Genomic DNA, 16,954 nt, shown 5'->3' on the forward strand with positions numbered 1-16,954 from the left:
AACTCAATGGACATGAGTTTGAGCAAACTCTGGGAGATAGGGAGCCACAGGGAAGCCTGGTGTGCTGAGGTCACAAAGAGTCGGACATGACTTTGCTATACACAAATCTTTTTAAGAATTTTTTGGAAAAGTAAGTCAATCATTAAATGGTAACAAATGCAATTCCAAACAATAAATGAAGGAAAAACAAAAAGGCCTCAGAGTTTCACAAAAAGTTCATTATACTTGGATAAAATATCCAGTGACAGTATCATCTATGGATTCAATGATGAAACATCTCAGTTTGGACTGACATAAATACCATGTGCTCTCTCTGTACTACCTTTCACAGCTTTTCTATAAATTTTAATTGTTCTAGGAAAAAAAGTTTTTAAAGAAATCAAATTTGTGAGGCAAGGGATGGGGAGAGGGTGAACTGGAAGATGTCAAAGGTACAAACTTCCAGTTATAAGATAAATAAGTACAGAGAAGTAATGTACAACATGATGACTGTAGTTAATCATGTGCACGCATGACTGTATGGCATACAGCAAAGTTGTGAAGAGTGATCCTAAGAGCTCTCATCACAAAGAAAATTTTTTTTCTTTATCTATATGACATGATGGAAGTTAACTAAATCTACTGTGGTAATCATTTACTCAATTATGTATATCAAACTGTTGTGCTGTACAGCTTAGAGTTACACAAAAATTTATGTCAATTATTTCTCAATAAAACTGGGGGAAAAGTTTTTAAAAATATGTATCGTGTTCTGGAAAAAAGTGATTCAAAAGGCACTTTTCAACATTTTTTTTAAATTTATTTTTATAAACAGAAAAATAAAGACAGTAGTGAATCTCCATAACCAAGTACTCAGCTTCTGCAGTTTCACAATTTTGATAACTTTTTTCAGCTTTACTGAGGTACGTAACTGACAAAACTGTATATATTCAAAATGTACAACATAATTCGACATACATATCTTTGTGAAACAATTACCACAATCAAGTTAATTAACACAGCCATCACTACACGTATTTCCATTTTTTTGTGGTGAGTAAAAAAAGCATTTCTAATGATAAGTCACTGATGTTACAAATGTGAAATGTCTGAATAAAACTGCTTCATGAAACATGAGGTACTTCTAAATTAATGTATCGCGGAAGATGTTTCAGAAAAATCCAAATGAACTTTTTGGCCAACCCAATATAATGTGTGAATTTAAATGTATTTGTAATTTAGAGATTAAATATCATAAGTGAACATTTAACTACTCCATCTATATCTATAAAATTTTAAATTCCAAATTGTATAAAATTTTAAATTTCTCATTGGGGAATTAGGGGAGATATAACTAAAGCTGACTTATAGTCAGGTACATGAAGAATTTTGTAATACAAACAATCTGAAATGTTCCCTTGGAGACATACACAACAAAATAGAGCACCCACACCAAAACAAATGAAAGAAAGAAAAAAAAAATGGCTAACAGCTATCCACACAAACCAGGAGTTTAGATTAGGCTGTGCTACCTTTATCCTTAGCTGACAGTGCTCCTGGAATCAAGGCAGGGTACAAGCTTAAAAACCTGCCAACTCCAGGTAATGACTTAAAAAAAAAAAAGAATATAACATTTGGTGATAAAAATCTAGGGGCCTATTAGACCTTTGATACAAACACAGAGCAATAAAAAAATGTCTTAATCCTTAGTCATCAACACAAGAAATACTTTATCTACCTGGACCAGATGATGAGACAATGATAAGAAAGGAAGAGAAGGAGGGAGAGATGGAGGTGGGAGGAAGGAAAGAAATACTCACCTCTGAAATATAAAGGCTATCAATGATGAACTAAATTAACAAATCTAATGAACTCTTCTCAAATCTGTTTCCTTAAACTTCCTTCTCCCATTTATTTATCCTCTTTAAACTGATCTTTAGCTTCCTTTGTCTTATTTTGTCCAATGGCATTCTCCAAGTTTCAGGCTCGAGCCCTCTTCTCTCTACCCTCTTCTCTTCAGTAAGCTGATCTTGCTGTTCCAACTGTCCTCAAAGGTATATTCTAAGTCCCAGCTTCCCACCCGTACACCAACTCCCCATAATGTACCTCCCTTTGGATAGATGTCACTTCAAATACAGTGTGCCGAAAACGAAATCTCTTGCCCATCTCCAGACAACTCCCAACTTTCTTAATCCTCATTAGGTATAACATTTTCAGTCAAGTTTTGTCATTGTTCTTTTATTGCCTTCCTCTTCACAGCCTATAATTAGCTAGTTCTAGCCCTGGTGGCTCTTAAGAATGTTCCAAAATTGAGAGTCTTAAAAAGGTTCACTATCTTTGAGTTAATATTTCCATTTCTAAGATTACATAGAATCTAAGAAAATCTGAAATGCAAAGATGTTCACTGAAATATTATAATGCCTGACAGTAAACATTTTCTAGCAACAAATATTCAAACAAATTAAGCAGTTAAGCACTGTCATTAATAATTGATTATGAGAAAATATTAAGAATATTAAAAATGTTAATGACAAAATAGCAAATAATGACAGGATACAAAATCATGTATGAGATAATTAAATAACACACAAAAGAAACAAGGATTGAAAGAAAAATACCAAAATATTAACAATTTTTCATTTGTGAGTATTTGCTAGATGGTGACAACGTGAGTCATTTTTGTCTTCTTTTTCTTCTTTTTGGCTCTGCCATGAGGGATCTTAGTTCCCCAACCAGGGATGGAACCCAGGCCCTGGCAGTGAACTCAGTAACTCAGTATTATTTTAAACTAAACAGCAAAAATAAACTGGAGGAGGAAGTTAGAAATATAATCTTAATAATATGCAAGAACAGCCAAAAAAATTTTGAAACCAAGAATGACAAAGTGCATATGGGATATGTTGGAGAGCCCTTGCCCTACAAAAGCCTAAAATGTACTCAGAACTACAGTAATTAAAACAATAGGGAACTAAAGCAGGAACAGAGAAGTCAACACCTCAATACTCATATATGGAGAGACACAAAAGAGTTGGGATGACGAGACAAATCACTTTGAAAAAAAAAAAAGACAGCAACAACCAAATCCTAATAACTGCAGCCAAACTTTACTGAACATTTACCATGAGTACACAACCTTAGGGCCAGAGGTCTTCTCTATTTGGATTTTCCAAAGAAAATATGGCAAGGTGCCCATATCATGTACCATGTAAGATTCCAACAAAGTCTGCTGCTGCTGCTAAGTCGCATTAGTTGTGTCCGACTCTGTGCGACCCAGATGGCAGCCCACCAGGCTCTGCCGTCCCTGAGATTCTCCAAGCAAGAATACTGGAGTGGGTTGCCATTTCCTTCTCCAATGCATGAAAGTGAAAAGTCAAAGTGAAGTTGCTCAGTCGAGTCCGACTCTTAGCGACCCCATGGACTCCAGCCTTCCACTCTCCTCCGTCCATGGGATTTTCCAGGCAAGAGCACTGGAGTGGGGTGCCACTGCCTTCTCGACCAACAAAGTCTAGGAGCATGCTTTTATTTATTTTTTTTTTAAGGAGCATGCTTTTAAGACATGCAGCCTATAGCCTTTCTCAGAAGAAGAAGATAGCCTCCTTCTGTACAAAACAGACCTGTGCTCTAATCCAATCCCCTCCTGTCAAGGCTTCTGCTCCAAATGCCTCGTAGTCATTTGCTTACATTTGGCAGAGGGAAAAAAACACTTCTCAAGAACCACTTTCTCTTTACCTTTTCTCCTTGACATAAAGAAAGCTTATTTAACTAGTAATCTTTAAAAAAAAAAAAAAAAAAAATTACCCTGTCATCTCATTCACTCGTGGGGCTACAGGTCTCTGTGTCCAAACACACTGTGCTGAGACTGCTCCAGCTGTGGGCTCTAACAATTTTCTACTTGCCAAAGTCAAAAGGCCAACACTAGGGTTCATCTCACTTGATTTTTTTTTTCCCCTCGCAGATTGTGCTCTGCTGACCATTCCCTTCTTGAAATGTCCTTGGTAACTGAATCAGCTTTCTCCTGGCTCTCCTATCCCTCTGCCTCCTCCTTTACCCTACCTATGGCTTTCTTTTCTACACGTTCAACACCTTCAGCCAGCTGCCACCAACAACTCCAGTTACCACTTCTAACTGGAGCTCTCCCAGTGTTCTAGCAGTCAACACTGAGCAATACCTCTAACTGGAAGTGAACCAGACACCTCTAACTGCCTAACAAAAGCCATCGTTAGCTTTTTCCAAAGCTGCTGCACATTCTCTGTCTTGAGGAATGGCAACACCATCCACAAATTTAGCTAATTCAGAAACCTGGGGTTCATTCCAGTCTCCTCTCACGCTCCTCTGACATTAAACATTAAATCCAATGAATTCTACTCCCTTAATACCTAACAGTCTCCTGAAGCCTCCTGCAATGGCCCCCTAATGGCTCTCTTGCCTCTAAGCCATTCTCCACACAGCAGCTAGAGTAGTCTTTCTAGAACATCTCAATCTGCACCCTAAGCAATGAACCCCACTCAGCACTCACCACATCTGCACCCCAGTCTTACCTCCCTGCTCGATATTTCAGGAATTCAAGCATGCCACTTACACCCCCACATGTTAACATCAACTGTAACAAAGCTTCTGCTTGGAAGACCCTCACCCTGCCCCCTCCTATTTACTTGGCAAATTTTTATTGGCTCATCAAGATCCAGTTTAATACAACTCTCTGTAAATCTACTAAAAACTACTGAACTGTACACTTTAAGCAGATGAACTATATGGTATGTAAATTAGATCTCAACAAAATTCATAATTTTCTGTAAGAAATAAGGCTTGCATTCCATTTTTTTTAAATGGGAAAAAGACAAAACAAGCACTTCACAAAACAGAAAATTCAAATGACCGATAAACATACAAAAAGATGTTCAAAAGCATCACTCAGGCAAATGCAAGTTAAAACCTCAATGAGACATCAGTACACACCCAGAATGGCTAAAATTAAAAAGAAGGACACGATCAAATATTACAAAGACATGGAACAACTGAAACTCCATACATTGTGGGTGGGAATGTAATGCAGTTCAATCAGATCTATTTCATGAAGTTGGGAAAAATATCTTTGCAAGTACTATTAAGCATACACCTCTTCTATAACCCAGCAATCCCACTGCTAGAACATATCCCCAAGAGAAACAACTGCAAATGCCCACAAAGGGACATGTACAAGAATACTTGTAGCTGCTTTATTTATAATGACTAAAAATTGAAGGAAAAAAATTGTGGTAGTATATTCATTCAATGGAATATCAGAAAGTAGTAAAAACAGACTAAGGGTACAACTAGTACTTGCAACAATACAGACAGATCTCACAGATACAATGTTGCAAGAAAGAAGCTAGAACCTAAAGTATACACCATATGATTCCACTTATAAGAAGTTCAAGAATGGGCAAAACTAACCAGTAATGACACATACCAGCCAAGTGGTTACCTCTGGGCAGCAAGGTATGAACTGGGGAGAGGTTTGAGGAACCATATAGCGGGCTTGATTGCTGGATCCGGAAGATCCCCTGGAGTAGGAAATGGAACCCACTTCTGTATTCTTGCCTGGAAAATTCCAAGGACAGAGAAGCCTGGCAGGCTACACAGGGTGTCACAAAGAGTCAGACACCACTGCAAGACTGAGCACACACAGAGTATTGGAAGGGTCTGCATTCTGATCTGAGTGGTGGTGACAAGGATATAAATGAATGTAAAAATCATCAAGCTACACACTAAAGATTAGAGCTCTTTACTACATTACTATACACACATGATTGTATATATGCTATAGCTCAGTTTTGAGAAAACAAAAATATGCATAAGCAAACTATAATTAACAGTACTGCATTATATACTTGAGAGTCAAGAGCAAAGAGCTTAAATGTTATCACCACAAAAGAAAAAAGTAATTATATGAGAGGATGGAGGAGGTATTAACTAATCTTAATGTGGTAATCATTTCACAGAGGTTTCCCTGGTGGCTCAGCAATAAAGAATCCGCCTGTGAGTGAAGGAGACAAGGGTTCAATCTCTGGGTCAGGAAGATCCCCTGGAGAAGGAAATGGCAACCCACTTCAGTATTCTTGCCTGGGAAATCCCATGGACAGAGGAGTCTGGCAGGCTACAGGCCATGGGGTCACCAAGAGTCGGATATAGGACTTAGCGACTAAACAACAACAAACCATTTCACAATACATACATACACCAAATCATGTTGTACACCTTAAACTTACATACGTTATATGGCAATGATATCTTAATAATAATAAAGCTGGAAAAAATATGCACAGATAAAAGGATAATGCATCAAATATACATATACACATATAATTCAATTTTTAAAGACAAAAATATGTACATATAAAAAGATAACACACCAAAATAATTGGCAGAACTACAATGGATGTCTATTTCTTTAAACTGTTTTATACTATTTTTTTCCTTTTTAGCCACGCCACACAGTTTGCAGGATCAAGTTCCTGAATAGTGATAGAACCTGTGCCCCCTGCATGGAAGCTCCAAGTCCTAACCACAGGATCGCCAAGGAATTCCCTGAATTTTCTACCATGACCATATTACTTTTATCATTTAAAATTAACCTATTCATTAAAATAACAATAAAGTTAAAATCCAACAAGGTCTCTTCCTAACAATCAACGTCCCTTAACAATCAAAGCACCACTGTACCTAAATCTTACAGCACTCATCACACCATTCTGCAATGGTCTGTTGCCCAGGTAATCTCCCCTATTGCCAGTTAGCATAGGGATTTAGCTTATTCTTTCTAGCATCCAATACACTGGCAAGCACTAGGTATCTGCAGCACTAGGTATCTGCTTCACATATATTTGTTGTATTGAACAGCTTTGTTGGTATATAAAAATAATTGTTAAATACACAACAGTATAATGAAGAAGTCAAAAATAAGTGATTTCCTTCCATAGGAGGAATTTCAAAATCATGGGCTTATGAGCTTGAGTTTATACTACAGGGTACACTTAAGGCTTACCTAGTAAGATATAAACTTGTATGACAGCATTCCTAAATTGCCTCACCTGTGATTTACTTACCCAATGCCACCAATCCCATGCCTACCATTTTCTGTGGCAGTCAGAACTCATACATACTCTAAAAATATAGCTAACCAACCAGCTCCACCAGCCAATAGAAAGTTAAGAGCCCAAAGGATACAGAATCCCATCACCAATACCATATACACAGATCACAAATATGCAGAGAACAGAGAGAGAGAGGAACAGACACCAAGAGACCAAGTTGCTAACTTGCTAGAAAGTCAAAATGCAGACTAAGTCCTCCAGCAATCATACTCTTGGGTACCCTACATAAGTGGAAAAAACATGTTTACATTAAAAACCTGTTACAGGAATGTTTAGCAGATTTATAAACTATCCATGTGTCCTTCAACAGATGAATGAATAATGGATAAACAAACTGTGAAATGCTACTCAGCAAGAGCAACAGAAAGAAGTTACCAATACACCAGCAACAAAGATGAGACGGAAGGGCACTGTGCTGTCTGAGAAAAGTGAATCTCAAAAGGTTACATACTCAGATTTCCTGGTGGTCCAGTGATTAAGACTCCATGCTTCCAATGCAAGGACACAGGTTCAATCCCTGGTTAGCAAACTAAGATCCCATATGCCCCACAGTGCAGCCAAAATACATACATTAACTTAAAAAACAGTAATAATTTTTAAAGTTGCATATTATATGATTTCATTTATACAATTTTCTCAAAGTAGCAAAATTACAGTGATGAACAGATCAGTGCCTATGGGGGGTTAGGGCTAAAGAGAGAGTATGATTACTAAAAAGTACAAGAGAAGTTACATTGTGATGATGAAACAGTTCTGCATTCTAATCATGGTGATGATTTCACGAGTGATAACACTTGATAGAACTGCACACATACACAATGCATGTAAAAACTAGCAAAACCTTACTTGAGTTAAGTACTGTGTCCAAGTCAATTTTCTGTTTTTGACAATGTTCTAGGTTATAGAATATACTACCACTGGGGAAAGATGGACAAAGCAAACACTGGGAACCCTGTACGGTTTTTGCAACTTCCTGCAAATTATACTATTTCAAAATAAAAAGTTTTAATTTAAAAAAAGGTGTTTAAAAAATTTAGCCAAAAAAGTTTAAAACACAAATGTTCAACTAAAACACAGTATACCAACACAATAAAATGTTACTTAGCAATATACAGGAATGAAATACCAATACATGCTATAACATAGATAACCTTAGAAATATTATGCTAAGAGAAAGCAAGCAGACAGAAGATCATATATTGATGATTCTATTTATATGAAACATCCAGAATAGCTAAGCTTATAGAAACAGAAAACAAATTAGTGACTGCTGTGGGCAAGGGAGAACAGGAAGCAACAACTATAGAGTTTCTTTTTTGAGCTGATATAAATGTTCTGGAATTAGATAATAGTTGCACAACTTTGTAAACATATTTTTAAAAAAGCAAATTACATACTTGAAAACCTAAATTTTTAAAAAATAAAATTTTATGGTTAGTGAATTATGTTTCAAGAAAAAGTTGCACGTGAGGAAAAAAGTTATTTTACTCTTTAAATTAAAAAATTGTATACACTTGCACAGGCCCCCGAAATAAAACCTATCGCAAGACATGTGTTTTAGCCAATTCTTAAGGTTTGATTTGTGCTTGAATGACACTGTAGCTCTTCCCTGCTGCTTGTTACTCACAAAGCAGCACAATTAATAATCAGCAAACTAAAACCAGTGACAATCTGACAAGCTAACAATCTCAGTTGAAATATCTTAATCTCATTTCTCACAACTACAAATACTAGCATTCTAAAAAAGGAGCCTACAGGAAGTGGTTCAAGTCATAAAAACTCACAGAACTGAAATGAATTAAAATGAATGAAGTGGCACTTGTACATACAAGCAGATAATGATAAAAGTAGATCATATTGCATCAAGCCAGGCCTATATAGTCATAAAATTCAAGTGTGCCAGTCATTTTACTAAAATTAGATCTATACTCCCTCTCCCGCTCTGGAAAACTAAGTAAAAGGCAAAAACACTGGGCATCTGGAGACCCGAATTTTGGTTCAAACTAAGCTAACTGTGTGACCTTACCCTCTATCAGAGCTGTCTGTAAAATGAGGAAAACCTCTGAGGCTACCAGTCTTCTCAAGTCCCTCCACCATCACTTCTCTCCCCACACCACTTCAAGTCAAGTCACCAGAGTTCTCCCCAATTACTATGGAAGGCAAGCTCTCAGTGTGTAATTCTTCCCACCACTCATAATCCATCCTCCACATTAACAGCCAGTATACTTTTTAATAGGAATCAGATCCCGCCACTCCTATCTGTGTGCCTCTCAAGGGCCTACAAGGCCAGGCCCTACCCATTTCAACTCCTCCCAAATCACCATCCTCACCAGGAGCACTCTAGCCACTCCGACCTTTGGGTTCCTCCAACATTCCTAGCCTACTCCTCCCCAGGGCCTTTGCCATACTCCCATCTTCTCTTTATTCTAAATTCTATTCAAATACCACCTCCTCAGAGGACTGAGAGTGAGCTCTGGTCTCAGTCTGCCCAGACTGAACTTAATAGCTGGACATGTTGCTTACTCATGCTATGCCTCTGCTTCATCTGTAAAGTGGTGATAACTACAGTGTCTGCCTCACAGGATGACCACCAGGGATAGATACATGAAAATAGAGCCGCAAATTGACTGGCACAGTTTTCAAATGTTATCTATCACTGTACTTAATGCACCCCATCTTCACTTTGTATCTTCACGGCATTATCTGGAATCGTCTTTGTCATTGGTTCTGAAGCCCCGGAAGAGACACAGCTTCATAAACTTTGCTTTTCTTGCTCAAAGCTCTACCAATGTATTCTAGGAATGGCATACAAATACTTGTTGAATATACGAATAAAGCAATATCAAGGATTCCTTTAATACTGCCATGATTCAAAGAATTAAGTGAAAAATGACACTGCCTCAATCAAACAGATCTACATATACATAGATCCATCTACACAGCCTCACACAAACAGCCATCCCCAAAACTAAGGGCATGCTTTTTTCCAACTCCTTTTAACTTTTCTGAACAAAATGGGCTATGTAGGAAGAAATGCTTAAATTTGAAAGTCGTGACCAAAACTCAAGAGCCAAAACACTACAGTTCTTATGGGCTACTTATGGGCTAAATTTCCATCATTTACCACAGGAGACCTCAAATATAAGATTGATAGCGTTAATTTTTAAAGTTCCTAAATCTACCAAATAGCCACTGCGATTTAAAATCTTAACAATTCAATTTTTACCCATCAATTTAAGCCCTTAATAAATATGTTTCCCTCATTCTAGTAGTAGGCTTGTTTGAGTGCAGGGTGCTTGTTTTTAACAAAGGCTTTATTATATAGGTATCCACATTTTGTGACATCCTGAACTTACGTTCAAGTAAATATCATGATACATCACATTAGTAATGACTTACGCAGCTTTTATAGACGCCACCAATGGTTATGAAATTCGCTAGGCAGACACCAAAGTGAATGAGAAGGGGAAAAGTCTAAGACGCTGCAGGCTAGTGCCCCAAAGAAAACAAACCAACGAGAAATGCTTCGTGATTTTATTTAAAGATGATCACGGACTATCCCCATAATACCAAATAAACCATAGAGTATTTCTTGCTCAAATGGAAGACCGAAGCCACAAATCCAGGAGGAGGAGTAAAGATTCTGAACGCTAGTAGATTCTTCAAAATTAGGGGGAGGAAAGGGAAAGGAGACGCGGCGGCGCTCTGCGGTGTCGGAGCAGCTCTCCAGGAAAGGCTTCCCGGGCGCCGGCCGCTCCCACTCCGGTCCGCGGCCAAGCTGGAGGTGGCTGGCGGCTGGCACGTTTGAAATATCACCACCCTATTCATCTCCTCCCGGCACAATGAGGGGCTGGGCAGCCGCGCCGGGGACCGCCTGCGCACACGCCCACCCGCCCCGCGCAGCCCAAGACCCGGGCGCAGCCGCGGCTCAGCGAAGTCACGCTCGGCCCGGGCAGAAAGTTTCGGGGAAAAAAAAAAATTCCAAGCGCCGAAACGCACAGGTCTCGGAGCTGAATTCGCGCCAGGAACACGCCCGAGGCAAACCACTTGACAACCAGCTCGGGTTTTCAGCAAAAAGGCCGAGAGGCGGGGGCCGAGGAAGAGGAGGCAACATGCATATACATACGTACATACACACACACACACACACACACACAGCACACACACAACACACACACACGGCTCCTGTTCCTCTAGCGCCCCGGCGCCCAGGTGGGAGCGATGCCGCAGCCTCACGCCCGGACGCGGCACCGGACGCCAGCGCCCCTTCCTGGAAGGCTCGCGACCCCCCGGCCAGCTAGGAGAGCAAAGGGGAGGGTGCGCACGCCCCACGCCTCCTCGCCCGTCCGCCCCTGACGGCCGCGGCGACAGGAGGCCGGAGAGGCCTGGGGTCCGAGGATGCTCAGCCGGCCGGCCGCGGGCTCGCGTGCGCCCCTCCCCCGCCCTCCCGCCCCTCCCCCCGGGCCGCCCGCGGGGCGCGCAGGAGGCGAGCCCGGCGTCCCGGGGGATCAGCCCGCCCGCCCGCCGGCTCCAGGAATCCGGGCAACTTTCCCCTGCTCGGCCGCGGGCAACCCCCGACAGGGCGGGGACGGGCGTCTGGGGACCAGCCCTATGTGGACTCACTTTTTCGGATGTTTCTCCCTTTTCGGCCTCCGCTTTCGGGCCTGAATGGCCAGCACTGAGGAAAGAAGACACACATTAACGGTCGGGCAGGCCGGCCTGCGGGGCCACGTGGCGGAGAGGAGGGGACGCTGTGGGCCACTCACCTTTCCGGGAACTCATCCCGACGCGGCGCCAGAGGGGCGGGGGGCTTCGCGGCGGCGGCGGCGGCGGCGGCGGCAGCGACGCGGGAGCCAAGCCGAGCTGCAGCCTTCACTCGCTCCGCCGGCCGGGAGGAGGCGGGAACCGCGCCTGCGCCGCCGCCGCCGCCGCCGCCGCCGCCGCCGCCGCTCCCGCGGGGGGCCCAGAAAAACCCGCCCCCGGCCGGCCCCGCCCCCGCCCCCGCCCCCACTCGCCCAGTGGGGTCGAGACCCCCGCGCCGGTCCCGCCCGCGCGCCCCGCACCCACGCGACTGGTCCACCCGTGCGGAAGTGACCCCACACACACGACCACCGCCACTCCCTCCCACGCCTCCCCCGCCCCAGCCCGCCGCCCGGGCCTCCGCCTCCTGCGCCCCCGCGGCTGGCCCAGGCCTCCTGCCTTTCCCCGGCACCCGGCCCGCGCGACCCTCCCCCTGCAACCACAGCCCCTCCCCTACCCACCCCGGCCGGTCGCGCCACACGTCTCTCCATGCGCTCTTCCCTGGCCCGCGCCTCCGCGGGTCTCACACCACCTTTCCTCACGCGGCCTCTTCTCCCCCTTTGCTCCTCTACATCCTTGCATCCCCATGAGCGCCACTTCCTCCTCTCCGGCGGGTGTGGAAAGGGCACAGGACCAAGAGCTGAGAAACCTGGGTCTTTCACTAGCTGTGTGACCTTGGAAAAGTCATTTTATCTCTCATCTTTACCTACCCCGCAGGATTGCTTGAGTGTAAAGAAAAAGATGCAAACAGTAGGATTAAGTAGGATTACGCTTTTGCACAGGAATTAAAAGTCCAGTTCAATAAATGCCAAGTGTATAACAATTATAACCAAGCCACCGAGGAGTTATTCCTTACTAAGAGGAAACTGACTCCTGAAGAGGTTAAAAAGTTTACCCAACAATGATTCAAATATAGGCCTAGCTGACTCTAATCAACTTGATTGGGGAAAAAAATGTTTTTGAAAGATACTCATCCTGATCATTTACTCTGTCAACTGTATTCTTAGCTCATCAGGGGAGCTAGTTGTATTTTAAAGATCCTTAAACCAACCTGAACAGCGCTGCTTGAACTTAAAGAGCGTTTTACAATACTTTCTTGATTTTTTATTTTAAAAAATATGAAAAGTACCGAAAAGTTGAGAAAAATATCGTGAACATCCGTATTAACCCATATTCACCAATTTTGAACATTTCCCCAGATTTGCTTTCCCTGTGTGTGTGGAGGGGGTGTGTTGTTTATGATAAATCATTTCTGTTTTTTGTAGACTTTGTTACTCTTGAGTATCTACTAAGAACAAATACTCTCTGACGTAATCATAATTCCGTTATCACTGCAAGAAAATTTAGTTATCATTATGAGTAACATACAGCGGCCATATTCAAATCTCCAAAATGTCCTTTTTAGTGGACCTTTTTCTCAATCTGGAATACAATCAAAGATCATGCATTACATTTATTTGCCATGCCTTTTTAAGCTCCTGTAGTCTAGAATAATCCCTAGTTTTGTTTTTTGCTTTAATAACATTCACTTTTTCTAAGAATTCCACTGTTTCCAGAACGTTGTTCAGTTTGTATTCATCTGCTCCCTATTAGATTCAAGTTAAATAATTTTTTGTCATCGACACTAAATAGATGATATTAAGTTCCTTTTGGGGAGCCTGGTGGGCTGCCATCTATGGGGTCGCACAGAGTCGGACACGACTGGAGTGACTTAGCAGCAGCAGCAGTAGCAGCAGTATACCGCATCAAGAGAGATACAATGTCTATACTATTATTGGTGATGTTACATTGTAATCATTACTCCATGGTAAAGATACATTTTTTTTCCTTTGTATTTAAAAAGTAGTCTGTGTGAAAAATGGGTTAAGAGACTTAGACATTTCTCCAAAGATTAACAAATGGCTGAAGGATACCTGAAAAGATGATACATCAACATGAAATGATGTACAGCATCATTCAGTTCAGTTCAGTTCAGTCGCTCAGTCGTGTCCAACTCTTTGCAACCCCATGAACTGCAGCACGCCAGGCCTCCCTGTCCATCACCAACTCCTGGAGTTCACTCAGACTCATGTCCATCGAGTCAGTGATGCCATCTAGCCATCTCATCCTCTGTCATCCCCTTCTCCTCCTGCCCCCAATCCCTCCCAGCATCAGAGTAGACAGATGTAAAGCAAAACCAAAATGAGATAGCACTTCACATCTACAAGCATGACTATAATTTTTTGTAATGAAAAACAAGTGTTAGTGAGGATAAAGAGATATTGGAATACTCATACATTAGTGGTGGGAATGTAAAATGGTGCAATCACTGTGGAAAATTGTTTCCCAATTCCTCAAAAGCCTAAATATACAATAATCAGCAGTTCCACTCCTAGTTGTATATCCAAAAGAATTGAAAACAGGCATTCAAATCCTTGCACACAAATGTTCAGAGCATCACTAATCATAGTGGCCAAAAGATTAGAAACAACCCAAATATCCACCAGAATATGAATGGATAAACAAATTATGGTACTGACAAACAATGAAATATTTTTCAGCCATAAAAAGGAATGAAGTACTGGTAGATGCTAGAATGTGGATGAACCTCAAAAACATTTATGCCAAGTGAAAGAAACCAGACTCAAAAGGTCATCTAGTGTTCTATTCCATTTATATGAAACATTCAGAATAAGCCAACCCACAGAAAGGAGATTGGTGATGGTCCATGACTGGGGGGAGGGGAAATAAGGAGCAATTGCTCAATGGGTAAGGGGTTCTATTTTGTAGTGATGAAAATGTTTTGGAGTTAGGGAAAGGTGATGGTGGCAAAACCCTGCAAATGTACTAAATGCCACTGAATTGTTCTCTGTAAAATGATTAACACATTTGGTGAATTTCATCTCATTAAAAAAAAAAATACTGGGGTAATACTTAGAGAGACTGTGTGAGTACCCTTTTCCAAGAATCCTTCACTCTGTGACCTAGCATCTACCCAAGATGTTTGTCTAAATCAATTACTACTATAATGGTTGGAGAATAATGATATTATAATCCTGTCCTTCCATCTATGGAATTAGGTGACATGCTTATGTAAGGAAGAGCTTTCACTTCTCCTGACACGCCTTTGTTTTCTGTTTATTTTTGTCTTAATTTTTGTTTCTTGTCTTTAGTATCAGTATTGACAACTGACAGTAATTACTGTCTCTTTGATTTTTGCTTCTTAAATTGTCCTATATTTGACCAGGGAAGACGCTTTGAAATTTCAGTGTCTTTGGACTTGTTCCAATCAGTTTCTGAGCACCTCTTTACTTTCTGGCACAAAATGTTCCAGGAAACCTTGTGCTATCCCTAACTGGGTCTTTAGAACCAGTCTTTTCTCCAGTTTTGGTTCCTAAACGAATCTGAGTTTGAAACCACTTTATTATTTTCAACAGCTTTATTAAGAAATAATTCACATATCATATTATTCACCCACTTAAAGTAAAAAATTCAATGTTTTTTTAATATATTCACATGACTGCACAACCACCACCATAATGATTTTAAAGCATTTTTGTCACCCCTGTAAGAATCTTCATAGCTCCCCATTCCCCACAACCCCCCTTTGCACCAAGACCTAACCAACCACTAATCACCTTTCTGTCTCTAAAGACTTGCCTATTCTGAACAGATCACATAAATGCAATTCTACCATATGTGGCCTTGTGACTGGCTTCTTTCTAAGCTTAATGTTCAAACAAATCTGCGGCTTAACTTTGCATAACCTTGGGTATGTTATTTAATCACAACATCTGAAAAACAGTAATAATATCAATACCAATCTTCCCAGATCAATATGATAATCAAATAATCAATAGATGGCAATTATCAGGAACATTACTTGGGAGACACACACCAAATCTGCTGGATCTTTTACATTCATTCAACAAATACTTATCAAACACCTGTTATATAATAGACATTATTCTACATATGAAATTGACAGCATAGAAAACACACAAAAATCCTGCCTTCATAAAGCTTACTTACATTCTACAGCCAAAAGATGGAAAATAAACCCAACAAATATGCAAAATATATACTCTGTTTACCAGATGGTAGTAGCATCTAGGAAAAGAAAAAACAGCAACCTGTTGGGATGGTGTTTAGGAAAGATCTCACTGAGGAGGTGTGTGTGTGTTAGTCACTCAGTCATGTCCAACTCTTTGCAACCCTATGGACTGTAGCCCTCCAGGCTCCTCTGTCCATGGGATTCTCCAGGCAAGAAAACTGAAGTGGGTTGTCATTCCTTCTTCAGGGGATCCTCCTGACCCAGGCATCAAACCCAGGTCTCCTGCACTGCAGGCAGATCCTTTACTGCTGAGCCACCAGGGAAGTCCCCACTGAGAAGGTAACACTTGTTTAAAGACTTCAAGGTGATTTTGCCAATCTTTGTATTTCTATAAATTAGAAGAGAACTACATTTGCCACCGAGAATATGAGTTTACTGAATTAAAATACACCAACCTAATCATTAGTGAGCAACTTTACACATACTATATTAGATGCTTAAAGAATGATAAATTATGAACCTCTGTCAATTTGGAAATTAAAATTTTCTTTGAGATGCATGAAAATTTCGAATAACATTTGAAGGAGATAAGAAAGTAATAGAGTAGGAGTCTAATTTTTTCTACAATCATTTCTACATAAATCAAATTAATTATGTGAATATTATAATTAAAAGGGAAAGTATTAAAACTAGATGTAGGTGTCTATACCAGCCCAAAATAAATGAAAAAGGTAGTACATATGTATTTTTCCCCCATTTGGCACAATGGAATTCAATATGAACACATCATATTAATTTTTATCAAATATAGAAAAAAAAATGCTATAAATCCAACTTCAATATTTCCAGGGAGAATTACTGAATCATGACATATCTTAGAAGGTATATTGAGTATGTCATAGAATTGTAAATAGACTTGAGAGGTTAAGTAATTCATCTTGGGGCCCTTAGTGGATAAAAACCTAGCCTCCTTCCAAAAATTCCCCAAAACTTTTAAATTTTTAGGAAA

The 16,954-nt window shown here is 40.7% G+C and overlaps 1 protein-coding gene across 4 annotated transcripts in view; it reads right to left on the reverse strand.

Moving 5' to 3' along the window:
- SRPK2 (SRSF protein kinase 2) overlaps positions 1-12,500 on the reverse strand; it is a 243,120-nt gene extending 230,620 nt beyond the window's left edge. For 2 of the 4 annotated variants that reach the window (XM_068973392.1, XM_068973391.1), the window contains exons 1-2: positions 12,374-12,403; positions 11,736-11,790 (exon numbers count right to left, since the gene is read on the reverse strand). In XM_068973392.1, coding sequence (XP_068829493.1) covers positions 11,736-11,790; positions 12,374-12,403 — 85 coding nt within the window. Of the gene's footprint in view, positions 1-11,735; positions 11,791-11,878; positions 11,938-12,373 lie in introns of those variants that run through there. The other 2 variants (XM_068973390.1, XM_068973393.1) reach the window with 2 other exon arrangements.
- Positions 12,501-16,954: the final 4,454 nt, after the last annotated feature.

Source organism: Capricornis sumatraensis, chromosome 5, assembly GCF_032405125.1.
Source record: "Capricornis sumatraensis isolate serow.1 chromosome 5, serow.2, whole genome shotgun sequence".
Classification (NCBI taxonomy): Eukaryota; Metazoa; Chordata; class Mammalia; order Artiodactyla; family Bovidae; genus Capricornis; species Capricornis sumatraensis.